This window comes from Gopherus evgoodei, chromosome 5, assembly GCF_007399415.2.
Source record: "Gopherus evgoodei ecotype Sinaloan lineage chromosome 5, rGopEvg1_v1.p, whole genome shotgun sequence".
NCBI classification, from domain to species: domain Eukaryota; kingdom Metazoa; phylum Chordata; order Testudines; family Testudinidae; genus Gopherus; species Gopherus evgoodei.
Genome location: NC_044326.1, coordinates 127,333,041 through 127,360,087, shown reverse-complemented (window position 1 = coordinate 127,360,087; position 27,047 = coordinate 127,333,041). Strand labels below are relative to the sequence as shown.

At 44.1% G+C, this 27,047-nt stretch overlaps 1 protein-coding gene across 1 annotated transcript in view; it reads right to left on the bottom strand.

The window, feature by feature from the left end:
* Positions 1–228: 228 nt before the first annotated feature.
* Positions 229–27,047, bottom strand: part of SCD5 (stearoyl-CoA desaturase 5) — a 74,104-nt gene continuing 47,285 nt past the window's right edge. The window contains exons 2-5 of the mRNA XM_030565042.1: positions 21,077–21,207; positions 14,125–14,330; positions 7,170–7,402; positions 229–2,121 (exon numbers count right to left, since the gene is read on the bottom strand). Of these exons, the coding sequence (XP_030420902.1) occupies positions 1,931–2,121; positions 7,170–7,402; positions 14,125–14,330; positions 21,077–21,207 (761 nt within the window). The 3' untranslated portion in view covers positions 229–1,930. The remainder of the gene's footprint in view (positions 2,122–7,169; positions 7,403–14,124; positions 14,331–21,076; positions 21,208–27,047) is intronic.

Sequence of the window (27,047 nt, the reverse complement as noted above, 5' to 3'; positions counted from 1 at the left end):
CCTCAGTTTCCCCACTTGTCAAATAGGGATGATGTGAGGATGAATTCATTAATGTTTTGAGGTGGTAGATATTATGGCAATGGGGGGAGCCATGTTCAGACCTAGGTGAGACTTCACAAAGGATTGGAGTAACCACTGGTGACAGAGCAAGAGTGTAATATTTTTGATCATTCATTCATAAAACCACGATTTAATGAAAGATCTTCAAATAAGAACCAGGCCACAGGCTAATTCATAGCTGTTTATTGTAAATCACTCATGAGTTTACATGTCATTAATGGCAAATTAACACTGTTAAACACCTGCTGGATGAAGTACAGAATAAGGACAATTCTTTTATATTGGCATCATTTGAAAAACAAAACTAAAGAAAACCCGAACAAACCCCAAAGAACTGAGTTTGGTTTTAAAATTGTACATCTTTCCTGAAAATAACTGGTCCTGATTCTCATTTATATTAAGACCTTCTTTCCCTTCCTCCCTTTGCAGTGTAAATGGCCGTGAAAGTGGGCATATGCACATATGCATAGGGCAAAGGGAATCTCAGGCCTGGGCTACACTAGAAAATTAAACTGGTTTAACTATGTGAAAAATCCACACACCCCCAGAGCATAGTTAAGCCGACCAAAGCTCCCATGTAGCCAGTGCCAGGATGATAGAAGAATTCTTCCATCCTCGGAGAGGTGGAGTACACTATCTAACCCCTCCCATCAGTATAGGCAGTGTCTACACTCAAGCGATGCAGCTGTAGCATTTTAAGAGTAGGCAACCCTTAATGTAAATGAGAATCAGGCCCCCTGTCTTCAAAAGTGCTCCAGTGCAGACAACAAAGTCTTTCTCCTGCACTGATTACCATCTAACACAAAGGTCCCAAGGTTGTAGGTCCCAAGACATGCTGCTTTTAAAAGGCAACTGTTAAATCCAGAAGCTACATAACTTTTTTTATATATATTTTGCTCTGAAACCAGTAGAGGCTACATGCAGTTGTAACAGTAGGAAAGAAACTGTGATCTAGATAAAGGCCAGGTTTTAAAGACCTGATAGGGAAAGCTGGAAAAAAAAATGAAGATACGTACTTTGCAGAAGTAGCTAAAATATGCATGCAGCAGTGGCTGTGACCTGTTAGAATATAAATTAGGTCTCCAAACATTTAAAATCGAAGCTTTTTTTGGTTTAAGACATAGTTGAGCAGTATATCTTTACAAATTACAATGTTTGTGTGACAATGAATGAATCCGCTAAGCATGGCATCAGTTTGTATTTTGACTTGTATAATGTGTAGCTTTTAACACAATAGCCTGCTTGGCAATAAATGAATTTATATAAACAAAGACAGTGGAGCAAGGGTCTTGCAAACAAAAAGAAGAAAACAGATTTTCAGACAAACATCTTTTTTTAAAACTGATTTTTCCCCAGTATAGGGGATTTTTAAACATTCTTTTCTCTTTGTTTTTGTAACAGCATATCAGGCCCTATCCCGAACCACCCCCCCCCCCACAAATTATGTCTCAAAGCATGTTTGGTTGACTAGTAAAAACAAACAAACATTCACCTGAACCGCACTTTGAAAGGATAGTTAATTCCTCCATCTTGCCAGGGCTAACACGAACAAGCATATTACAGTGTACACAGGATTTAAACTAGAATGACTAAAATTAAAGATCTAGGATGTTTAACGCTAATATTAAATAATATTCAATATTTTTTACACTTAATAGTCTGGGATGCAGACATAAGACAGCTAATAGGAGAAAAAAATGGGACTAAATTCACCTCTGACATAAAGCCACTAAAGTCAACAGAGTTATGCCAGGGATTAAATTTAGCCCATTTTATCTGAAAAAAAACTGCTTTTCCCCAAGAAAAAATGCACACGCACACACATACATACACACACGACAGCGTAGATTTACACAGAAATGTTACATTTTCAAGCACTGCCATCACCAGTCCTCTCTTTGCGGGCTAAGATCATCTCCTTGGGAGCCTGTTTTCGGTCAGTAACCAGCCCCAACCAAAACATGAAGTCAATGAACCATGTGGTTGGGTTGAATTTCAAGCCAAGCTCGCTGGCTGAATAATCAAATGGAAAGGTATGATGGTAATTGTGGAAGCCTTCACCTGGAAAAACAAAAAGAGATTTTAAGTGCAGTGGTCAACATATGTCTTGTGATTAGATAGATTAGGTAGGTAGATAGAAGATACTTGATCCTATAACATGTTCTACTTTGGTATAACCCCACCAGGTGCATCATTGATTTAAAATGCAGAGAGAAAAAGTTGCAGGATCATGGCCTCATCTATCTATCTATGGCTTCCCTATATGCAAAAGTTGCACCAGTTTCACAAATATTGGCTTTTACGTTTATTTAGTTAAACTGGGCAAACTTGCGATGTGGATACTCATCTCAATTTACAACTGGTTTACATTGATGTAGCCTCATGTGAACTGAATTAAGCTACATCTATATCTATGCGAGATTTCTGTAGCAAACTTGGTCATCACATCAATAAAAGTGCATTGTGGTTTTGCTTCCACCATTGAGAGAGGATAGCAAAGACATTCGACAAACAATCCCCTATTGCTAAACCACATGATGGAAAACAAGAAGGGAATGGGGTGCCTACTTCACACAAGGTCTGAGTAGAGAGGAAGGGGCAATTAACCCTGAGACAGGCTGCACAGGGAGGTGGAGGGGAGAAGAATCAGGGCTGAAACTTTTAGTAGATGAAGCCCAGCTGAGCAAGAGGCAGGCTAAGCTGCTCTAAATCCAGGAATTAGAAAATAAGAAGGGGGCTGCAGTAACTTTCTGGGCTTAGAGAGGGAAAGGAACAAATGGGAGGGAGAGCTTAGAAGCCCTGGGATCTTAGCCCTGAGGGAAGGAAGTACGCAGATGAGGGTGGAGAAGGAGCCAGACAGAGGTGAAGTAGGATCCAGCTCAGGGAAACAGCAGCAAGGTCTGGACAGTGCAAACCTTGCCTGCTGGTTGTAGAGTCCCTGGGTTGGAACCTGGAGTAGTAGAGGGCGAGTCTGGGTTCTCCTACCAGCCACTGGGAAGTGGCACAGACTGGGCAGTGGAGCAGAAGACTGCTTGAGACAGTTTGTCCAGTAGGGCTTTCAGACCTCAGAAAGGAAGGACTACAATGACCTGGCAAGAGGACCAAGCCATGAAGAGAGAGCACCCTGAGGGGTGGAGGAGCAGTAACCTGACTCCAGAGAGAGAGAGAGAGAGAGAGAGACCATGGGGTGAGAAACTGAAGGAGGGGGCATCAGACTGGTCATGAGCTAACTCCCAGTTGTGGCCACAGGGAGGTGCTCCCGCAAACCCCATGACAGGAGTGATCCAACATGATTTTACAAGGATGCCCCCAGATGAGAATGACTGAAGAAGTTCCCTTTTGGCCCTATCACACAGGAGAAATGGCCTATTCCAAGGCTGTCACAAATGAATCAGATGGACCCACTGTTGAAAACAGCTTGACTGCTAGTGTAGACAAAACAAATCTTTTTTCAGCTCAACTGAGGCTTGAGGCTCAACCAGGCCTCTGTAACAGGGCAGTGCAAGGTTTTTGTCTCACACACACTAGAAGCTAAACTGGTTTCAATCCTGGTTTCAGCCTCCCATTCCTGACAGCCTTTGGCAGCATCCAGCCCAGCTATTAGACAGCACATGCTACCGTCAGCCAGAGCCCCACACATGTATCTGAAGCAGAACATTGGGGGTTGGACAAGATGACCTCCAGAGGTCTCTTCCAACCTGAATCTTCTATCATTCTATGAGCCCAAAAGAATAAGTTTAGCATTCTGAGAGCAATAGCTCAGGTTCCCCGTCAAATATCTCATTGCTGAATGGATGTTTCAGTTAAGGTAACAGAGAGGAGTGTAACAGGGCTTGAGTCATTTGTTGGTAGAACTCTTAAGACAGTTATAAGAGAGAGGGTTAAAAACTGTGCAGCAGCAGGGAGCCGAGAAAACCTGCTGTGAGAGAGAGTCAGGCTGAGGTGAGAGCAGAGATAAGCTCCCTAACTTCCTTCCTATTACAGAAAAAAATTGTACATCCCCTGTGGCAGCTAATAACCCTTCCTATCCATTTCATTGCAGCACTTGTTCAAGAGGAACATGGCCAGGCCCTGACATTTGCATTCAAGGGTGTCTGACATTCACGCGGTATTTACGTGTGGCAACGGTGTGACTGACTGTCAAAATAGCCACTACGTCTATTCAAATAATAGGGGAAGAGGATAATCGTATGGCGTGAGGCTTCAGGTAATGCTGGGTTAGCCCTGGGAAGTGGGAAATATCCATTTTTATTTTAGAGTAGCAGGTCAGAGCTTTAGTTTTGGGACACAGGTGTGTGCCGTCCAGTAGGCAAATTATTGTGATTAAAAGGGAAGGCGGAGGAGATGATAGATGGTCACAAGCTCAGCAGCACTGATAGCGGAAAGAGCAGAAGTCAGGTTCAGTTATGTATGATGAATATAGAGGCTAAGATGGTCCAAAGTAGGTACCTCATAGGAGCCTAAATCCATACTTGGAATCTAAGGGTGGAATTTTTAATGACTTCCCAACCTGTGCCAACCTCTACATCACCTATTACTGTTCTAATTGGGAGGAACTGTCCAAGGAAACAGAAAAAAGAAACCTGATTTTAGACATTTAACGCCGATACACTGTACAGGACCCCTACCTAGGCGGGCACCAGAAGCAGGCAACACAAACTAAAGTTGAGGATGATCAACGCAAGATTTGCTGCTAACAAATAATATACAACCTCATCAGTGACAAAGCACACAATATAGCCTGCATCCTCAAGACCTGGCTGGATGATATTGCAGCAAGCCCTGTGCTAGTGCACCTTGTTCCCCCAGGATTCTCGGTACATCACAGATCTAGACAGGACAAGAAGGCAGACAGCCCTGCATTCCTCTTCTCAGCAAACATCCAATGCAAGGAGATGTGCCTCACATAAGACAATTTCATTTGAATTGATGCATCTGGCAGTCGAAACCAGACCCAAAGCTAACACAGGTTTTATGCTCATTTACAAACTACCACAGATTAAATGATCCATAAAGTTGCTCATCGACCCCTTGTCAGTGATGGGGGTGAAATGCCGCTGACTTGTCATCCTGGGAGATTTCACCACACATATTTGACAAGGCCACTGATGCCAAAGCCCCATCTTCTCATTTGCCACCCTAGGATGTAAAAAGTTCACCTCTGATCCAACCCACGCGGCTGGTCACACCTTGGACCTGTTTTTTGGCCTAGCTGTCAAAATGGAGGACATCACAACCCAGCCACTGTCTTAAACGGATGATCACGTCACGAAGGCAGTGGTCAGAGACCTTCCAGCACCCCGGCAACAAGAAGATCCAGTGATGCTGATTCAACCACGAACACTCATGGACTCCAACCAGTTTCAAAGCCTGCCAAAGGACAATAGCACTCCATCCACAGGACAAGGGTTGAGAACCTAGTTACCATTCTACAGTCAGCCACTGACACACTGGCCCCCACATGACCCCTTCCTCCACATTGCTCACACAGATCTCTGTGGCTACTTGCACCTTACGCTGGGTGAAGAGAAAGGAATGGAAATTTGAGCACTGATAGAAGAAAACAAAGGCTGATTCAGAGAGGATAAAACAAATTCCTCAAAGTCTAGGCAGAGGCTATATTACAGGCCAAGAGAACCTTCCTATCAGCCTCCACTGTGGCTGCCAAATCCCTCCCCAGGCAGTTATCCAGAATGGTAAACAGCTTCATTAATCCTGAATGACGATGGCCTGCTGTGGAGCTGAGCACCAAGTGCTGTGAAGATCTATCATCCTACTTCACTGAAAACATCACGCACCGTTAGGAAGCCTTCTCAAACAGCTAGGATCCACTCCACCTCCACCCGCCAACCAAACAGCTCACCTGTATTTCCAGTGTTCATTCGTCAAGAAGATCTCGACACCTTAAAGGAGTCTTAACCCAAGAGCTGTGAATCCGGCCCATGCCCATCCTGACTTGTGAAAGAGTCAGGAACAACTAGTTCCACTCCTGACTGAAATGACCAATGCCTCATTCACAGAAGGAAACTTCCCTTCCTCCTTCAAACACACACTAGCCTAACCAGTGCTGAAGTAACCCACTCTGGATGCTTCGGTCCTAGCCAACTACCATCCACTGTCAGACCTCTCATTCCAAGCTCATAGACAAGCTAGCAAAAGGTGAACGACAAGCTCATTTAACTGAAGCCAACATCCTAGACCATCTCATTCTGGATTCAGGCCAGGACAAAACCAAAACTGCCCTAGTGGCACTTTTGGATGATCTCCTCCTGCCAGCGGATAGAGGAGAGAGATCCATTCTCATCCTCCTGGATCTTTTGGCAGGATTCCACAATGTTGCCTGAGATTCTCTTGTCTCACTTGAGAGAGATGGCAGGGATCCAGGGTAACATGCTAAACTGTCTTAAGCTCTTTCTGGAGGGATGCATCCAACAAGTAGTGCAGGGAAACTGCACCTCTAATACCAGACTACTCACATGTGGAGTTCCACAAGGATCAGTTCTCTCTCCAATCCTCTTCAACATCTACATACAGCCACATTCACACATATGACCACAGCACTACCACCAAGAGGGCCTAGGGCTTGGATAAGATCAGCTCACAGGTGAAGAGTAGCTAGCTGAAGCTGACCCCAAGCAAGACAGAGGTGATGCTAATGGGCAGAGGAAAGTATCTTGAAGAGCTTTCAGCTCTGGTACAGTCTTCATTGGTTGAAGATACACACCCACTCCTGCCAAGACTATAATAATTGTTTCATAACTGAGTGCCATGGGAGTGCCTGGCCAGTTGGTGAAATTGATTTAGTTTAATGCCCCTTTGTGAGAGGAGAGAGACAAGGCTCTGGTGTAATTAACACACAAGGAATCTTTACTTAGGATGCTAGGTACTCATGGCCCACTGTCTGGATCACAGACTGTGCAGCACAGAATTACTGCAGACAGACTCTCTAAATCCTGGCCAGGATTAAGCACACAAGGAATGGATTGCTGATCATCCTTTGTGCATGGTTCTGTTTGCAGTGAAAGGAAATCCCACTTCTAGCTAGAGCTCGGCAATGCACAAAGTAACCCAGGGTAAAGCTTCAGAGATACATTTTGTTTGGTACTCACCAATTGCTCCTAAAGTGACAAATGCATTCTGCCGGGGGCTGATGTACTTGTCATAGGGTCGATTGCCGTACATGTGAGCTGCACTGTTGACCAGCCAGGTAACGTTGAGAGAGATGGTGTAACGAAGGATGGAAGCAAGGAAGTAGGAATTCCACAGACTCTCCCCCCAGATGTACCAGGGCACCAGGGTGGGGATCACAAAGCACATTAGCACTACCGAACTCTTATAGTACCTACAGAGAGAGAAAGGGACAGGAGTAACATTACTGTGACAGGAGGAGGAGCTGCATGGTTACTGAACTGGACTAGGATTCAGGATACTTGGGTTCAATTTCTGTCTCTGCTACAGACGCCCTATGTGGCTCCCTGTGTAGCAGGTCATTTCATCTCTCTGTCTGTAAAATGGGAATAATAGTACTTCATTTGTCCTAGCAGTCTATTTAGAGGATAAGCTTTCTGGGGCAGGGGCTTTCTGTTGCTATGTGTGTACACAGTGGCTAGCATGATGGGACCCTGAGCTCATTCAAAGTCTCTCGGTGTTACTGTAATATAAATATTATTATTATTATTATTATTATTATATGAAAAATATATTTTAAATGAAAATCTGGCATGCAGTTCCTGTAACTCCTCCTTTTTCCCTAAGCCTTGTACAGAGCTATTTATTGGGAGATTTATTTTCTTTAAAAAGAACATCTGTATATTTCACCGGCTATTGGGCAGTTTACTCACTTGGTGCTGAACCATGGAGTTTTAACTCATTTCTGATAGCCATATGTGCTACCGTTGCCTAGTGGACAGAGCATAGGAGTAGCATTAAAGTGGTCTTGGGTTAGTCCAAGCTTTGCCACTGGCTTTCTGTATGACCTTGGACAAGTCACTTCACCACTCCATGCCTCAGTTTCCCCATGTGTAAAGTGGAGGTAAGATGCTCTATGGATGAGAAGCCTTATGTAAAAGGCAGGTATTATCATTATTATGCCAAAGAAAGTTCACTGGAACAGAACTGCAACAGAAGAGGAGCCCTGCAGATCATCAACTCACTCCAGCAGGGGAAAAAGTCTAAAATGTAACTCGTTTTCCAAACTGAAAAAAATAGCATTAGAGCAGATATTCGCTGCATTCAGCCATTTAGACCTTAATTTGTTTTTGCACAAAAAAAACCGGTGCTGACTTAAAGTAAAGTAAATGCAATCTGCCCTCAGTTGTACCTTCAAGTGCAGATTTCTGCTTTATTAACACATTTTTAAACCATTATTCGGAATACTCCGAAACAACTGCCAGCAACAATCATGCATTAGGAAGGTAACAAACAATTTTTCATTCTTAAAAGCTTGTTTCCTCCCTCCCTTTCTCCCCACCTTTGTGGTTATGTTTCCAACAGCCCGCTTCAAAACTAAAGTGTGAAGATTAATTACTCATGAGCGGTAAGGCCAATACAGCGCTTGTTAAATGTCAGGAGCTGTTCTGTTCCTCCACAAGAATGTTCGTAGTGGAGTGTTTGGTAGTTTCGTTTCAGCTCTCTCCTTGCCTATTTGTCAGCTGCTGTCAATAGGCTACATGGAAGACGTATCGGCTTTTAATGGTAAATTGCGCAGGCTGACTAAAAGAGGAATAATTAAAAGACTTTGCTGAAGGGAAAAAAATTACCATAAAATTGCAGCTGTTTTCTGTCAGAGTGAAAATTGCATTCAACATTAATCTGTCTACGGGGAAAAGACAAGTAATGTTGGCTAAGCCGGGGGAAGGCTGAACGCAGCAGGGGAAGCTCCAGATATGCATAACTCGCTTGTTGTGTGTTTCAAGGGGAAAAGGACTATGATTCAAGGTTCTATGACTGAGTATTTAAAGCTGTAAATTACAACTGATCAAAATAGAGATCAAACTGTACAGCGCAACCCCCCTGTCTGAACACCTTGGAACTTTGCGAAAGTTCCATTTTGGCTGCAAACTTTGCAACTGGGGCCTGTCTTTATGACATGCACCAAAGACCATTTGCCCTATGTCCCAGAATGGCAATTAAGGTATATCAGCTGGGCTGGACTGCCCAACTATGTGTGTGTGTGTCTAATGCGCTATTATCCTACAGCTAGTGAAGATTCTTCTTGAGCACCATCAGTAGGAAACTCTGGTTTTGGAGCTGGGATATTGGCGTTCTCTCCCCACTGCTGCATGAAGCACCAAACGACTGCAGCAGCAGAGTGAAAACAGCCATGAATAAAATTCCTAAGAGGCTACAGGTCTGTTACAATACATATGAAAGTTCTTTCTAGGCACATTGAGCCCTGATTAATTTCCCTAGTAAATCACAACTTGCACTGGCAGCGGTCCCATGCCCTTAGGTCTGCCAATCACTTTGATGGACTGAGATCTTTGATGCTAAGGAATTAGCACAGATTCAAAGAGAGGAGAATGATCATGCAGTTTCACGTTTCTCTATATTTTGGTATTGAAGCACACTGAGCATGTTGGCCATTGGCACGGTTTTTATTTTCACTTCCACTACTCAGATCGCAAAGGCCCAAACTCCTCCATGAAGGAAGAAGAAAATGAGAAGATGTGCTCTAGCTCAAGCAGAAGTAGAGGGCAAGAATGACTAGGAGAGGTTCTATGGCCTACGTTATAAGTCAGCCCAGACCATAATGGTTCCTTCTGGCTTCAAAATCTGACTGAAAATTCTGTCATTTAAGTGGGTAACACAGATGTAACTGCAAGAAGATTTTAGCCTTTTTACTTTTGGTTTTAAAATAATCTTCTGGCATCTAAGTTGATTTGATTGGGCACCAAGTCTCCATCACAGAACAAACCGCATTGGGCCTGAATTTGCCTTCCAGATACAGACCAAGTTTATGAAGGTGCAATTCCAGTGAAGGCCAGGGGTTCACACCCATTTACTTTCAATCAAGCCCCAAAATCTATAAGCAGCTGTAACTCTGACCGATCTATTTCTTCCTCAGAATTTCATGAGGGAAAGTAGTTTACAAAGCTCTGAAATGTAACAACTTGCTCCAACAGTTCAGCCAAGTTTGTATGATCAAATGTGGGGACTGGGGAAGGGGAACAAGACACACACACACACACACACACAGATGGAGGAAATAAAGCTGAATAGTGCAAAAGGCAAAAAGAAAGGGAGAGCAGGATGATAAGTGAAGCAGAATGCTAAACTAAGCCAGGTGGCAAAAAGGTGGTGGCGGGGGTTGAGAGAAAGGAGTAGGGTTCCCAACTTTCTGATTGCCGAAAACCAAACATCCTTGCCTTGCCCCTTCCCCCAAGGCCCCACCCCTGCCCTGCCCCTTCTCCAAGGCCCCGCCACTGCTCACTCCATCCCCTCTCCCTCTGTCGCTTGCTCCACTCCACTCTTGCTCAGGCGCTCATTTTCACCAGGCTGGGGCAGGTGGTTGTGGTGCAGAAGTGGGTGAGGGGTCCAGCTGGGAGTGCGGGCTCTGGGATGTGCCTGGGAATGAGGGGTCCAGAGTGTGGGAGGGGCTCAGGGATGGGGCAGGGGTTTGGAGCATGAGAGAGGGTTCTGGGCTGGGTCAGGGGGGTTGGGGCACAGGAAGAGGTGAGGGATGCAAGCTCTGGGCAGCGCTTACGGCAGGCGGCTCCCGGAAGCAGTCACCATATTCAGCTGCTAGGTGGAGGTGTGGCCAAGAGGTCTCCATGTGCTGCCCTCACAGCACCTCGTGGTTCCCGGCCAATGGGACTGCGGAGCCGGCACCTGGGGTGGGGGTAGCGTGCAGAGCCCCTATGGCTGCCCCCCAGCTGGAGGGACATGTCGTCACTTCTGGGAGCCACATGGAACCGAGTAGAGATGGAAGCCTGCCTGCCCTGCTGCATGCCAGTCAGACATTTAACGGCCTGGTCGGCAGTGCTGACCGAAGCCACCAGGATCCCTTTTCAACCGGGCATTTCAGTCAAAAACTGAACACCTGGTAACCCTAGAAAGGAGGGTGAATGGCAGAACGATTATGTGACAAAAGGAGGTAGCAAGCCATGTGGAATGATTCAACAGGGAGAGGAGCAAAGAGGCACAAGAGGTGGGGAAGATGAAGAGAGACAGATAGAAGATAATGCACAATAAGATGGAGAACAGGCCAAGAATAGCTGGATAGTCTGAAGATAAAACAAAATCAGGGGCAGGCAAGAGAATGTAAAGGTGCCACAGGCAAGCAGGGTAACGCTGTGTCGCACAAGGGCTCAGCCCTGGAGAATGAGAGATAATTTATCCTCTAACTGACAGGCAGAGAAAGCCCTGGCTCAGCATCCCTTGGTGCTTAAAATTGTGGGAGGAGAGTTGCAAGGGGTCACACACAGACCTGGCAAAAAACAATTTAAAAAAACAAGATGGGTCATTGAGGAGAACTCTACAGTCTTACCAAAGTTGCTGCTCCCAGATTATGACACACACAAAAACTTTTTTCAGGCCACTTTAAGCACTAGTATCCCTCTTAACTGGGCCTCATCAGACAGGGCACCTCTTATTTTTAACCCAAATTTACCCCCGTCCATGCTGATCTCACAATATCTTGCTTTCATTACTGTAAAACAGTGGCGCCAGAAATGCAGCTGTCACTGAGGCAATATTATTGTTAGACCAGGTCCAAAATTAAAATAAAGAAAAACATTTCAAAGTTGTTTTTATTTTGCCAAGATCATTTTTAATTTTTGTGGGTTTCTCGTTTGTTGGTTTATCAAGATGGCTATCAAAATGTTGATAGAAGCTTTTTATTTATCAACAATTTAGGTTTCAGCAAATGGAATGTGCCACTACACATTTCAACAAAAAATGCAATTAAATTTTCAGTTTAAAAAACCCCCACAAAAGTTTTAGGAAAGAGTTAAAAAAATTCAGTAATGGGGACAGTTTTTTGCAAAAAACATGGTTTAAAGTCAGCCATTTTACAAGGAAAAAAAGTTCTTACTCGAAATCTTTCGGTCAACTCTAATGATTACTTGTGCAAAATAAGTGAACCTCCCTTTTCTGCAATAGTGGAGCTTGATTGTGTGTGTGTGTGAATCCTTCATTCTGAGCTTTTGTCCCATGATGTGCTGTTAAGGGCCAGAGATTGTTGTACCTTTACTCACACAGAATTGTACGTTACACCAGGAGTTCTTAACCTTTTTCTTTCTGAAGCCCCCCAGCAGGCTATAAAAACTCCACAGCCCACCTATGCCACAATAACTGTTGTTTTGCATATAAAAGCCAGGGCCAGTGTTAAGGGGTAGCAAGCAGGGGAATTGCTCGGGGCACCACACCACTGGGGGCACTGTAAAGCTAAGTTGCTCAGGCTTTGGCTTCAGCCCTGGGTGGTGGGGCCCGGGACCCTGGGCTGCAGTCCTGTGCGGTGGGGCTTTCTGCACTGGACTCTAGTGAGTCTAACATCAGCCATGCTAGGTGGACCCCCTGAAACCTGCTTCAGCTCCCTAGGGGGCCCTGAACCTCTGGTTGAGAACCACTGAGTAGTTTCATTGCAGTTAATGGAGTTGATTATTCATGGACTAAGGTACTTCTCAATAGGCCAAGTTCTGCTCTCTGCTACACTAATGTAAATGTAGAGAAGCTCCATTGAAATTAACGGTTTTACTCCAGTTTTACATTAATGTAACTGACAATGGAATTGGACCCAGAGTGAGTAAGGATGTCACCTAATCTGGTCCTAAGAAATCCGCTATGGAGGTACAATTCAATATTACCACCACCAATCAGACTTCTTTGTTTTTCCAGGGAGTAAATAATAAGCTTCTGTTCTTACAACAATGTGGTGTCGATATAAACAGGTGCATGTTCCTGAGAAAAAGAAAATTTAAACTCTAAATTCACTAGACTAAAAATAGTCCAAAACTCAACTGTCCAATTCAGAGCAACATCACTTGCTAAGACAATCTTCCCTGCACAGAAATGTACCTTATGCCACAGTTATATAAGCACTACAAGAAATGCCTGTCTGAGACGGGATATGATTCACTCATGCAAAGGTGAGAAGACCGTGACGGAAGCTCAAACACACTGCAAAGGAGACTTTGCAAAATCCTGAGGAATTCTCCACTGCTCTCCAAAAAGCAACTAAAACAACTAGACCAATGCATTGCATCAGTTTCATCTCTGGTCCAGTCCCATTGACCAGCTATTAGTTCAGCCCTTCCTGGGGATTTTTGCAATGCAAAGACAGGCATAACTGCATTCTCTTCCCAGCAGAGTCCAAAAATAACACTCTGCTTACCAAACAGAATTGATCCAATCTGGCTTTTAGAACCCTCCTGTGCACAGATTCAATGCTGGGAATAGTGCCTACACCTGGGCAGGAACTACTCATCATAGAAAATATTATAATTTTAATATAGGTGGAAACATCCAGATCCGTATCCCCTACCATAGTGATGATAATGGACTGGGGAAGGCTGCAGTCTGGTCTGTACTAACCCAGCGGGCCAAGCTTACGACAACTTGTTTTATGCAGGAATTAAGGTACTAGGAGAGGCAGCAGTTCAGCTCAATTGGGCCCTGTAGGCCGGGTTGGTGATCGTCAGATAATTCAGACAGAGGGATATGTTTTATTCCCCACTGAGGCTGTTAATGATCATGTTTATTGCATTAATTGATATAATCCAATTAGAGATCCAGATGCAGACTTTTCTCCCTCCCCCATGACTACATGCCCTAGTGTTTTTGAAAGAGGGGAAGGTAAGAAAGGGGCACTTTGTTCCGGCAAGGGGGCCTGGAAGTAAGAGCTTGCAGGACTGATCTTCTGATACCCAACAGGTTACCACTGCATGGGGTGGGCTCTACTATTTCCAGACAAGTTTAGGGAAGGGCAAGTTGGGGAGGAAAGAAAAGGAAGTATAAAATAATGTATCAAAAATAGACTAAGTGGAACCCTCCCCATAACTCTCGTTCCCCCCAAAACTTCTGCTCAGATCCCCCCTTGGGAGCAGTTCCAGAGCTTTCACTTACTTTCTTTGAAACCGCACAACGGGGTCATCCAGCAGGTCAGTGAAATCCAGTTTCCTGCCTTTTTCTATGACATCGCGGTGCTTGCGGACAAAGAGCCAGCCGATGTGGGAGAAGAAGAAGCCACGACATGCATTGTGGGGGTCAGCATCCGTCTCCGAGTACTTGTGATGCACCCGGTGGTCTCGACACCACTCAAAAATGTCATTCTGTGCATACAGCCAGGGATGGGTGAGAGATACAGACTTGGCATAATGACTTTGGTAACACCTTATCTCACTCCCTCCACCCTCCAACCACACCCTAATATATTTGAACCACAGAATGATTCTCTGAATCGGTTAAGAAAAATAAATCACGTCAGATTAAATCAGGGATTGAAATCACTAGGGGAAATGTGTGTTTATATACACAGAGGGCTGGCACTCGTTTAGCCAGACCCTGCTGTTTCCTAGAATCATAGAAGATTAGGGTTGGTAGAGACCTCAGAAGGTCATCTAGTCCAGCCCCCTGCTCAAAGCAGGACTAACACCAACTAAATCATCCCAGCCAGGATTTTGTCAAACTGGGCCTTACAAACCTCTAAGGATGGAGATTCCATCACCTCCCTAGGTAACCCATTCCAGTGCTTCACCACCCTCCTAGCAAAATAGTTTTTCCTAATATCTAATCTAAGCCTCCCCCACTTCAAATTGAGACCATTGCTCCTTGTTCTGTCATCTGCCACCACGGAGAACAGCCTAGCTAAAACCTCTTCAGAACCCCCCGTCAGGTAGTTGAAGGCTGCTATCAAATTCCCCCTCACTCTTCTCTTCTGCAAACTAAATAAGCCCAGTTCCCTCAGCCTTTCCTCATAAGTCATGTGCCTGAGCCCCCTAATCATTTTTTTGCCTTCTGCTGGGCTCTCTCCAATTTGTCCACATCCTTTCTGTAGAGGGGGTCCCAAAACTGGACACAATACTCCAGATGTGCCCTCACCAGTGCCAAATAGAGGGGAATAATCAGTTCCCTCCATCTGCTGGCAATGCTCCTACTAATACAGTCCAATATGCCATTAGCCTTCTTGGCAACAAGGGCACACTGTTGACTTCATCCAGCTTCTTGTCCACTGTAATCCCCAGGTCCTTTTCTGCAGACAGTCACAGCTGCAGCAGGCCCACAATACTACATCTCTTTCATCATGGGCATTTTTCTTTCCCAGGATGCAGATTCACTGCCCTAGGAAGAAACCAGTGTTTGCAAGACCCGGAGCTGAAAGAAATCCGATTCACTTTCACAGGGGTTACTGCAGACCAGTGGCCTAACTGGAGCTCATATCCATGAGAGAGCTCAGAGGATATTTTCTGAAGATGTTTTTTCCTGCAGGTCTCTAAGTCAACAGCATCTGGCCTGGAAACAGGTAATCCTCACTCTAAAAAAACCATACTGCTGGAGGAGATGCAGTTGGGAGGATGTCTTATTTCTGAGTTCTGGTTTAGTTTGCTCCGCAATGGGGTCAATGTCACTGTACTGTCCACAAACCAAACAATGGTACTTATTCATTACCATCCCACACATTAGCCACTGCCTACAGCTCACGATCATCATCAACTTCTCTAGGGATGAACGCAGCACAGAAAATGGGTCAGATCTTTTGAGGTGCCAACTACCTTCTTCTCCCATTGAACTTAACAGAAGTTCAGCACCCTACAAGAGTGGGCCCAATATGTGACAACGGGCCAAAAAGACCTGGGAGAAGGAACAAACATCAGTGGCCTATCCCTAGGCCAAAACACAGCTTCAACAGAATTTTAAACTCCTTAGCTATCCGTAGCTTCAGCACCAACAAAAACCTGCCCATAGATATGCTGGAAAATTAAGGCTCAGAAAAGCCAAAGATGATTTTCACTCACTGTACTTTTGTCACTAGTTTTATTTTTATCTTGAGGTCTTTGTGAAAGCGACTTGGGAAGTCAGCTGTAATGATGGTTGTTGGAGGGAGAAGGTAGGGAGTGTACCCAGTTAGAGATTAGAGTGCCTTTGTTCTAGGATCTGGTTCCTTCATGGGCAAATGGGCCAGGACAAAAACCTGAGATCCAAAAACCCTCTGAAATTGGATCTCAGGTCAGGATCCAAATTACAGGTCAGGCTCATGTCTGCTCAAGCTGCCATGAGATATGAAGGTCATTTAAAAGTCTGATGGCAAAGAATGGCTGTTAACAAGCATACCTGTCCCATGGTCAGTCATAAATTCTAGAACCACAGTTTTCAAGAGTGGGTACTTAAAATGAGTCACTTGAAGGGACTGAAATACCATAAGTGGTCTGATTTTCAGTGGTCCTGAGTGTCCATTGTCTGAATGTCTCTGAAAATCAGGCCACTTATTTAGATGCCTAACTATAAATTTGGGCTCCTAACTTTAGGCCCCCGCATTTCAAGATGTTAGCCTGCGCTCTCATCTATAGCAGTGTGTTAAGCGAAAACCATTCAGCAGAGTGGCCTTTTCTTCCTTCCCCTCTTGGCATGACATGGAAGGCAATGCAGCATACGCCATCCAAAGCGGCAAGTGTTTCAGGAAGGGCAATAGAATCATTACTGTTAGCTGCAGCAACTTTCTTTTCAGCAGGAGAAGAGAGCAGACAGACACCTGGGCTTTTTTGTGAAACATCCAGAGAGTGAGGCAATAACAAAGACAGAGTGTATGTTTCACCATTATTGATGAAGAATGCAGTAAGTCCAAGAAGACAATTGCGTAGGTCCACATTTTGTGAACTGGGTAGCTTTTGTTGCCAGAGTTGGTAGACATCCACTGCCCTGTATATCAGCTGCCGACTTCTGAGAGACTTTATGGCGTGAATGATTAGTATTGCTGAGGGAGACTGAGCCACAGAACCAAAGAACCTGCCTCAAATCTGTAAATGAGGAAAATTTCATCATCCTAAACTTGTATCTGGAAGACTTCCAGGACTGCACATAAATAACTCTTTTCAATCTCCATTCTAGCGGAGAATTATAGAACAAAGAGACACTGGAAAAAACTCAGCTAGACTATTGTCCCCACACTATAGTAAGGTGAGACTAAGTGACATTTGTATGGGAATGTTAATGTAACAGTAACCACTGGAGTCCTGATTCCTGTCATGTGACAAGGGGATTAGTTTTTTTATAACATTAACCCAGACAAGTCTTGTTCCAGCATTCCTGTCTGTCACACCTTTATTATATGATATCAGAAGAAAACTAAAGCTTTGCTCAAAATGAAGCATATGAAGTCACCTGAATCTCAGACTGGGTGAGAACTATTGGAGATAGTTGCAGTGCTTCCAAATCAGTCAGGAAGCAAGTAGCATTGCAGAGAAACCACAGAGGCTGAAATCCTCCGTAATGCTACAGGGGGCAGGTCCAGAGGCACTGGAATTTTACATTACGCTCCAGTGGGAGCAGGACATGGCCTGAGGAGTGCTAGACAAAGTTATTTACAAATGATAAGAATGTGACTTGGGAAAGGCACCTATTCTTTACCAAATGAAACTATTGATCATTATGGGTACGTCCAGACTACCCACCGTATCAGGGGTTGGCGATCGATTTATCACGTCTCATCTAGACGCGCTATATCGTTCCCCGAACGCACTCTCGTCTTTTCTGGAACTCCACCAGAGCGAGCGGCAGTAGCGGAGTTGACAGGGGAGACGCAGCCATCAATCCCGTGCCTTGAGGAAGGGAAGTAAGTTGAAATAAGATACATCGACTTCAGCTACGGTATTCCCATAGCTGAAGTTGCGTATCTTACATCAACCCCCCTGCAGTGTAGACCAGGCCTCTGTTAGAAGCCTACATAATAAAGCTAGTTGTGGGTTAACCAACAACTAGGTCAAAGCAATGTTAGTGCAAGAAATTAACTTGGCTTTTCAAAGACCAATGGATATTTGCAGGGTTAGTGAAAAATGTGCTTCCCCAAATGAAAGTGTTAGTGAGCTGCAAAAGAGCTGAAGTGCATCTAATTAAAAAAAATGCATAATGACAGAATAAAAGGGCAAATAAAACAGCAGAGACCAGAACTGTTTGTAACAAATACTGAGGCAATCACAACGTGATATGTAAACGTGTCAGACACGAGGAGTGTGGTATCATACATGTAATAGCAGGAAACATTAGCACACATTTGAAGTAAATGCAAGAGTAAAACACATAAATGAACATATAGCTAGAAGACAAAGCCATGAGGAAGATGCAGACCAGATGTCTTTGTTGGATCTCTTAAAAAGCTTGCAAAGCGAGGTTTTCTAACACGCTGCTTTGTGACATAGGAAATAAATGAACTAAACTGAAATTCCAGACAGATACTGCAGCTGAGTTCAAGGTAATCAGAGCAAAAGATTAGTGACTGCCTGATGTTAAGTTCAAAACCAGCTTGTTTCATACAGTAGACACAAAATAAACTCATGCGGAGTCACAATGGCACATCTCAGTAAGAATAGATATCACTCAGTAGGATTTGACATAGGGAAAGAAAGGAGCTGAGGAACAGGAGTGTGAAGTAAATATGACTCAGCTACTTCCCCATTTCTGAAACAAAAAGGTGATTCAACCTTACAAGAGCTTGAGAAAGTAACTCTAGATGGATGGTCAAGAGAAAGAGTTCAGGTACCGCCAAGCATAAAAATCTATTAGGACTATAGAGATGAAATCGCTGCATCTGATAGGATTTGTGCAGGAGACATCATGCCACAATGGCACACAGTGTGAAGTATAATCCACAGTGCCTGTTGAGACCTGCTTATACTGAGATATTGGACATGGTGGGATGCTGTAGCTCCTCCAAAGCCAAAATAAGGCAATGGTCAGCAGTCATGGCAACCACAATAATAGTCCTGTCACTGGTTGGCTGACTCTTTAAGGGGAGTAGGGCTCAGCCTGGCCTCATCAGCTACCCCTCCGCCCCAGACATTTGATCCTGATTGGTTAGGGATCAAATGGCCCTGTCCAGTTATCAGTCCCAGCTGGGAAGTGGTCATGCAATGCCTACAAAGGGTTGTGAGAGCTCAGCTGGATGGCAGGGAGTTGTAGAAGGGTGGCTGGTTCCTCCGGGTAAGCCCTGGAGAAGGGACTCCCAAGCATGCCTGGGGAAAGATTAAGGAGGGCTGCATGAGGAAGGCTGGCTCCTGTGACGGCCGGGCTCTGGAAGAAGGGAAATTCCCAGAGTGGGGAGAAGCCCAGAGTCACTGCTCTGTAGGAGAATGGGGAAGAGCTGAGAGCTGAGCCAGGAGGAGAAGTAGACTCTTGTTTATGTTGCACATGGGGCTAGTGTCTAAGTTTGTTACGAGCGCTTCACCAGTGGTGCTGAGGGAGACCACTGCTGGGGGTGTGTGTGGCCAAGGCAGGGTGAGTAGTGTAGTGGCAAGTAGGGTGACCAGATTTCCCGATTTTATAGGGACAGTCCCAATTTTTGGGTCTGTTTCTTATATAGGCTTCTATTATCATTCCCATCCTGATTTTTCACACTTGCTTGTCTGGTCACCTAGTGGCAAGCCACATGTGGGTGCTGTGGAGGCTGACCCTGCCACAGGCCCCCCACAGCTGAAGTGAATTAGAACAGCCCTCAGGCTAGTATAACTTAAACTGGGTGACCTGGATGGTGCCATTGTGACTAACGAGAGGTGCAAAGGCAGTGCAAAGCCACTTTTAGGCACCCCACTTATCTGGATTTGCACTGTACGCTCCTCAGCCATCACTGATGACTGAGGCCAACGTATCCAAGTGGGAAATCTGCAGGAACACAGGAAGCAGAATTCAAAAGAACCACAACAATCCTGATCACCCGGATCCAAGGTGGAAGCAAGTCTACAGCAATTAACTGGGGAAGTTTTCTTCTGAATAGTGGCCAACTGTTGCATTGATTCTTTGTTGATTGTTCATTGATTCAACTTAAAAGTTGAACTGTTGTTCAACACACCAAGCAGCAATGTCATGACACTTTGCAGGGCTGCTTCGCATCAGTGGAGTGGCAGAAAACAGCCAGTGCTCATACAGGGAGCGAGGGCAGTATGATCAAGTCAAACATATCCTAAACTGCTTTAAAACAACAGCTCTGCTGTGCTCTTTTGTAATGAGAGGAGAGATTAAGATTAGTGCTATCTAGTTTAGAGAGCAGGATGAATAAGAGAGGTATACAAAATAATGAATGGTATAGATAGAGTTTAGTAGGGTGCTGTGATTCACCCTCTCTCATAATGCAAGAAGTAGAAAGTGGCCAATCCAAATGAAAGGAAACAGGCTGAAAGTATAACTTAACCTGTGGGACTCAGTGCCTCAAGATGTTATTGAAGCTGACAGTTATTTATATTAGTAATAAGATTATTTACAGTTACACTAAAGAAAGAAATTTAAGTGATACTATGTTGCCTAGTGGATAATGCACTGCACTAGGATTCAGGAGATCTGGGTTCTATTCCCAGATCTGCTACTTGCCTGCTGTGTGACCTTGAACAGATCACTTCATATTCCTGGGCCTCAGTTCCCCCCCCCTTCTGTAATATGGGGCTAATTATACCTCCTTTGTAAATCTGCTGTAGAAAACCACAGCATGTTGTTGTTTTATTAACTAAGACAAAAATATGCTTAAATGATATCATAAGCCAATCTCTAGTGGCCTGGTTTTAGGAAGAAACTTTATTATATGGGCATGGTAGCATGTAATTGTCCTCAGAAGCATTGGTACTGAGCACTTTCAGAGTTAGGGTACTGGACTACATGGACCATCGCTCTGATCAGGTTTTCCCTTGCACTGGATGGTGTGTACAAATAAAGAGGTGATCACTGCAGCCCTGCTTTCGCACAGTACAGAAACAGGTGGACATTTGGGTTTACTTAGAATTTTTAGTAGCTGGCCTCTCTTCACATACGAGACCCTTGACTGGCCTGGAGAGAACACTGCACAAAGACTGAAGGTCACACCTGACAACCTCATCCCTACCTGAAAAGCCATGGAGTTGGCGGCAGCCAGGAACATCCTCAAAGGCAGCTTGGCTTTGTAGGACCTGTGACTCCATAAACGATGTGCACCAGCTGTCACCCCCAGAGCCGTCATTAGGAAACACAGATATGCTGAAAGACATAAGCATATATAAATAGTGGATGTCAAGTGTCTGTTTTTATTCTTTTCCTTGGTAAAAAATTCCTTCTGCTGTCTATTCAACCCTACAGGGAGAGATAGTGTTACCTAGTAGAAAGGGCATGTTATGTCAGACTGGAGACTCAGGACAACTGGATTCTACTCCCAGCTCTGCCAGGTGCCTGCTGTGTGATGTGGGGCAAGTCATGTCACCTGTCTCTCTTCTCCCACCCTTTGTCCATATAGACTGTAAGCTCTTCTGGGCAGGGACCGTCCACACTGCCTAGCACAACAGGCTGACAACGTTGGTTGGGACCCCCGGATGCTACTGTAATTTAAATGGCATCTAAGAAAAGTGGATTAATCTAATGCATTCTATACTGCACTAGAGAAGCCATTAAGTTCCCTTCATTATGTTATGTCAGAAGGGAGGCAGCCACCTTTTTGATGGGCACCATCCTCCACACCCCATCCAGGTCTTTTGTTGAGTCTAATTTGTCAGCTAATTGAACAGGTGCCATTCACACCTCTGAGTTCCCATTATACAACCCACTATACTCAAAGCTTTATAACTTGGCAATAAAAATTCACTCTCTGCTGAAGCTAGGCATTCAAGGACTCTTAGCTTGCAGGTATTTTCTTCTCCCCCTTCAAAACTCTTCTGTATGCATTTTCCACTTCTGGCCCAGACAGCAACAAAATGGTCAATTTTAAAGTTTGATTTATTTTTTTTAAGCATCTGAAACAAACATTAATTTCAATGCTTTTCCTTTTTTTCCCTGGGGTAGGGGATTTTTCCTTTGTCTCTGGGCTCTGTCAAACTCTCTGTTTTCTTATATTTTCCATTATGGAAGAGGCATATGGCATTTCCCCTCACGCCTTTGACTATTTCGATTATAAACTCATTGGGCAGAGACTATCCACCTAGCACAATGGGGCCTTGAAATTTATTTTGGTCTCTGGATGATAGTGCCATACAAACAAAAATAAAAGTAGGAATAAGACAAGTGCTGAATAAAAACACATCCCTGCCCCTGCCAGTCCTGGAAGCAAGAGACCAACCTGCACACTTAACCATTAACATACTGCCTTAAATCATCACAGTAGTCGTCCTTTCTTCCTGAGGGGTCAGGCGTAAAGTTAGGCACATAAGTACAGTAGTCAGTGTTTACACACATCTTACCTGCTCGGCACCTAGCAGGATTGAGCCAAAAGCAGGTTAGGCTCTATGAGTTATAAAAGAGCCCCAGCTCTGCATCTTTTCTTTTCTTTTTTTTTGGTTAATTTAACAAATGTTTCATGTTGATTTCCCTGCCATTGCGAGAGCAAGCTGCAGCTGTGTACAGCGTATATGCTAATGGACCACAGTAGCAGATTTGTTTTCCAGGTAACAAGAAATATACAACAAATTTTCATCTGAAATGCCTAATTTCAAAGAGTTAATTTAATTTCCAACAGCACAGTTGTACTTGGTTGAAGTCACTTTTTAATAATTGTGTGTAGCGACTATTTCAGACTCCTGAAACAGGAAAGGGCCCTTTCTTGTGTCAGTTTGATTCATTTACTCATTCGTCCCCTGATGCCATACGCTTTGATGATCTTGTTATTAGCCCCAGTATTTCTGAATTCATTTGTAACAAACACTGCATAGACTGGGTTGTTTTGTTTTATAACAAAAGAGGGAAAAAAAGTCTGTGAGAATAATAATACAGCTGCACTGCTCATCTGCCGGGAGGAAGCTGGGGAAAACGCTATTATATACAATGCATACAAATTGGACCAGTGCTCAAAAGCAAAATCCACTTAAACCTTCAAAATTCAAAACTACCCTACTGTCACAATCTATGGCAAGTCTGTCTTTCTTAAACAGGAGACACTTATTGCACAAAACAATTTCAAAGTGTAGACTCAAACAGGCTTCCACACAGTTCCAGCATTGTCTGTGTTGTTCAGCAAGGACCTCACCATGCTGGGAATACATACGTGTCTGGTGATTATATATGCCTATTTCAGTTTCTGAATAATATTATTCAAGGAAAAAGAAAACCGATTCCATCTGCAAGAGATGTCTGGTATTAAGAATTTTAATTTTCCCTTTCAACATGGAATGTTAGACGTCAGTATGTCATGCATTTCTTCTCACCTGGAGTAAACACACATCGCTGAGGTTTCCTGTCTATTTGTGTTTATATCACACCCAACAGCAACTCCTGAGTGTGGTTGCAAGGAAATGATGTGAAATATTGGTGAAACTGATTAACTGCAAAACAGCAAAGGTTTGCACACACAACCTGAAAAAGATTGCAAAAGTATCTATGAATTCTATAATCACAGTGGGTGAAACTGTAGCATCAAAAGTTGTGACACTGCTCAGGGCTCCGGGGCTGTAAGTCATCTTATTGCCATCCACCTCCAGGGCAAGACTGTCTTGCCTTTGCCAGGTGGATGTTAACTCCCTAACACAACCAACCCATCAGCCACTCAGGTGTACCAGCCCAACCTTTGCCCTGCAGGTTGAAAATAGATGCATCCCGGCCCCTTCAAAGTGTCTCTTTGTGATGTCCAGTGTCTTCCCCCACCTATGACATAGTGTATCTGTTTTTTGCCTTTATTCACAGACATGCCACTCCCTCACGGTCATATTATTCCTTTTCACATCCAAGGGGTTTCAATGTTTATAGCTTGTCTTTAATGGCTTTCCATTGACTTTTCTGGGTTGTTGGAATGGGGGATGATTGAGCAACACATTACATAATCAGCTAGTCAAGGAGGGTTAACAATTCCCTCATGCTTGAATGGGCCATTACCAAGACATGATTTCCTGGTGACTCACTTTCACTCCAAGACCCTAAAGGTACGACTGTCAATACTGTTACATTAGTCCTTAAATATATTACCCGTACACACATCTCATAAAGATTATGAGTATCTATGAGTCACAGACTTTCAGTAGAGACCAAACATGCTACCCTTGATGGATAAATACCATGAAAGTGGTGTATTAGGTGGAATGAGTTTGTCAGGTCTGAGATAGGAGTTGCTTGTTAAGAACTCTGAACCCTTTGCCATTTGGCACTAATGGGCCTGTGTCATAAAGGTAAATTGCAATAAAAAACTTAATTTGCCAAAATGCTTTCAGATTCTTGTGCTGATTATCACCCAGGTAGCCCCATTGAAGTCAAAGGACCAAACAGACTTCAGAGGTATCACACCAACAATGGATTTAGCTCAATTTATATGCCCACTGTGAGTCACCATCATACTGAATTTGGCCCTAAATTAGTTCCATTTTCCATGTACCAAACCAACATAAGAGAAAGCAAGCAGAGTTTTTGGGCAAAGGGGGAAAGCTGGCAGCAGGGAGAGGGTGTTGAATATCTGAGGATACACTGCAGGGAGTACTGAGGACTGGACTACGATATTGAGACAGTGACACCCTAGCTGACTTTCAGACATCCTCTAATGGGGCCTAACCTGAAGTCAACTGGAAAACTCCCTATAGATGAGCTTTGGATCAGGTTCGCGATGCGTAAAGCTCTCTCTGGGCAGCAACAGTAGATAGTGCTGCAACTGTCTTCTAGACTACAGGGCAATCCCTGGTGCACCCTTCCCCTCGTCTAGCCTGTGCTCGCGTCGTAGGATTCATTGAGGGCTGACACTTGTTCAGTGGCCTCTTACCAAGGTTTGGTGGGCACTGTTGGCAGCAATGGTTTGGACCTCTAAGATGGGGTGGCAGCTGCTGCGGTGACTCAGGGCTCTTTGAAGGCCCTGATTCTGCAAGGTTCTTAAGCATGTGCCTATCTTTAAAGGCATTAGCAGTTCTGTTGGCTTCAATGCTCAAACTAGGGGTCATCCAATGAAATTACTAGGCAGCAAATTTAAAACAAACAAAAGGAAGTATTTCTTCACACAACACAGTCAACCTATGGAACTCCTTGCCAGAGGATGTTGTGAAGACCAAGACTGTAACAGGGTTCAAAAAATAACTAGATACGTTCATGGAGAATAGGTCCATCCATGGCTATTAGCCAGGATGGGCAGGAATGGTGTCCCTAGCATCTGTTTGCAAGGAATGGGCAAGAGGGGATAGATCACTTCATTACCTGTTCTGTTCATTCCCTCTAGGGCACCTGGCATTGGCCACTGTCGGAAGACAGGATGCTGAGCTGGATGGACCTTTGGTCTGACCCAGTATGGCCGTTCTTATGTTAAAATCAGGCACATGCTTAAGTATATTGCTGAATTCAGCCTGTCCTCTGATTCCTGAGAATGGGATTCAAATATTAATTGAAACTCCTATTATCCTTCCCACACCTCATTGTAATGAGAATAGCTGCAAAGTATCAGGTAAGGAAAGATGACAATGTGAAAAAGAATCCAGACTCTAATTCTCACTCTAGCTTCTTTGAAGCTGGCTCTCCAGCCTCATTCTAATTCTTTGCACAAGGCTTTTTTAAATGAAAGGACTGGGATGCCTATCAAATTAGAAAATTCATTCTGTTATTGATCATGTATCAATCTGACAGAGCTTAGTATCCAAAAAAAGGAAAGCCTGGCACAAGTGTCTCTAAAAGGCAGCCTTCCAAATTGCTCCAAAATGCAATTTTGAGAACAAATGTGTAACGAACCAGGACATATGGCATATCCAGTTTATACAATAAATAATAATATGTTGCACAGGATTGTGTGGCCCTTGTATCATTGCGAAAAGATATTGGACAAGGGTTTTTGGACATGAGTGTTTGGTTCAGCCCTTTCTACAAGAGAGGCTAGTCACGAAATTTGGATCTAGATCCAACTTCTGAAATAAGAGCCATGGCCCTCCACATTTCAAGATCAGTTGACTTGGTGTTTTTGTTTGGACCTGCCTCTAGTATGTCATTCATGGGGGCAGAGGTATTGCTGAAAGCAGTAGCTACTGGGACCTCTATCTAACACAAAGAAGGGTTCCCACAATTGCAGAGGATCAGATCATTTCTGTATCCAAGAGCAACATCTTAATGCTGCTCAGTTGTACAAAATTAGAATGAAAGATAACTGGGTTCAGAGGGAATAAATTCGTTACACTAAAGGATCACTGATTTTCCTTGTCAATTAACTATTTATTTCCCTTTCTGTCCTGGGTACTGGGGCAGAGGGAGGGAGTGAGGAGAGACAGATAGAGAAACAGAGACTAGACCAGATTCTTAAATGGTGTGTATTGAAGTAGTTCCATTTAAATCAAGCGGTCTGCACCAGCTGGAAATCTGGCCCTTAGACTTTATTTGACACAGGGGTAGCCAGCAGCAGGGGCCCTGAAGAATGTATGTGATGCTGAAACGTGACCAAGAACATGAATTTTGAAGCTGAAAGAATGCAAACATAGCGCTTGTTTGTTTTAATGTGGGAAGTGCCATCAACATGCTTGGGCACTGTCCATCCCTTTATACGGTGGCTTCCATTTGGATAGTCACCAAAATACTTAAAAGCTATCGGCCTCATTCCTTTCCCAGTTTACACCCAAATGACTTCAGTAAGAGCCAATGGGTATAAATGAGAGAAAGATTTAGCCTTAACATTTTTCAGGAATTACTTTACCCACCAGAACGTGGCATCTCTGGAGCAGTGACTAGCAAGGCTACACAGCAGGAAAGGACAGGAAGTGGCTAATGTAGTATCCAGCTGAAACTCTAAGGGGCATTTTTAGGTAGTTTCACAGGCAGGGATTTAGCCAGGACCCTCAGACTCTTAAGACGTGCCATGGGATCTTTAGTAGTCACAAATGGTCAGGACTTCACTTTAATCTGTCATCTGAGTTGTCAAAGAAAAAAAATGTGCATTAAGGGCATGATCC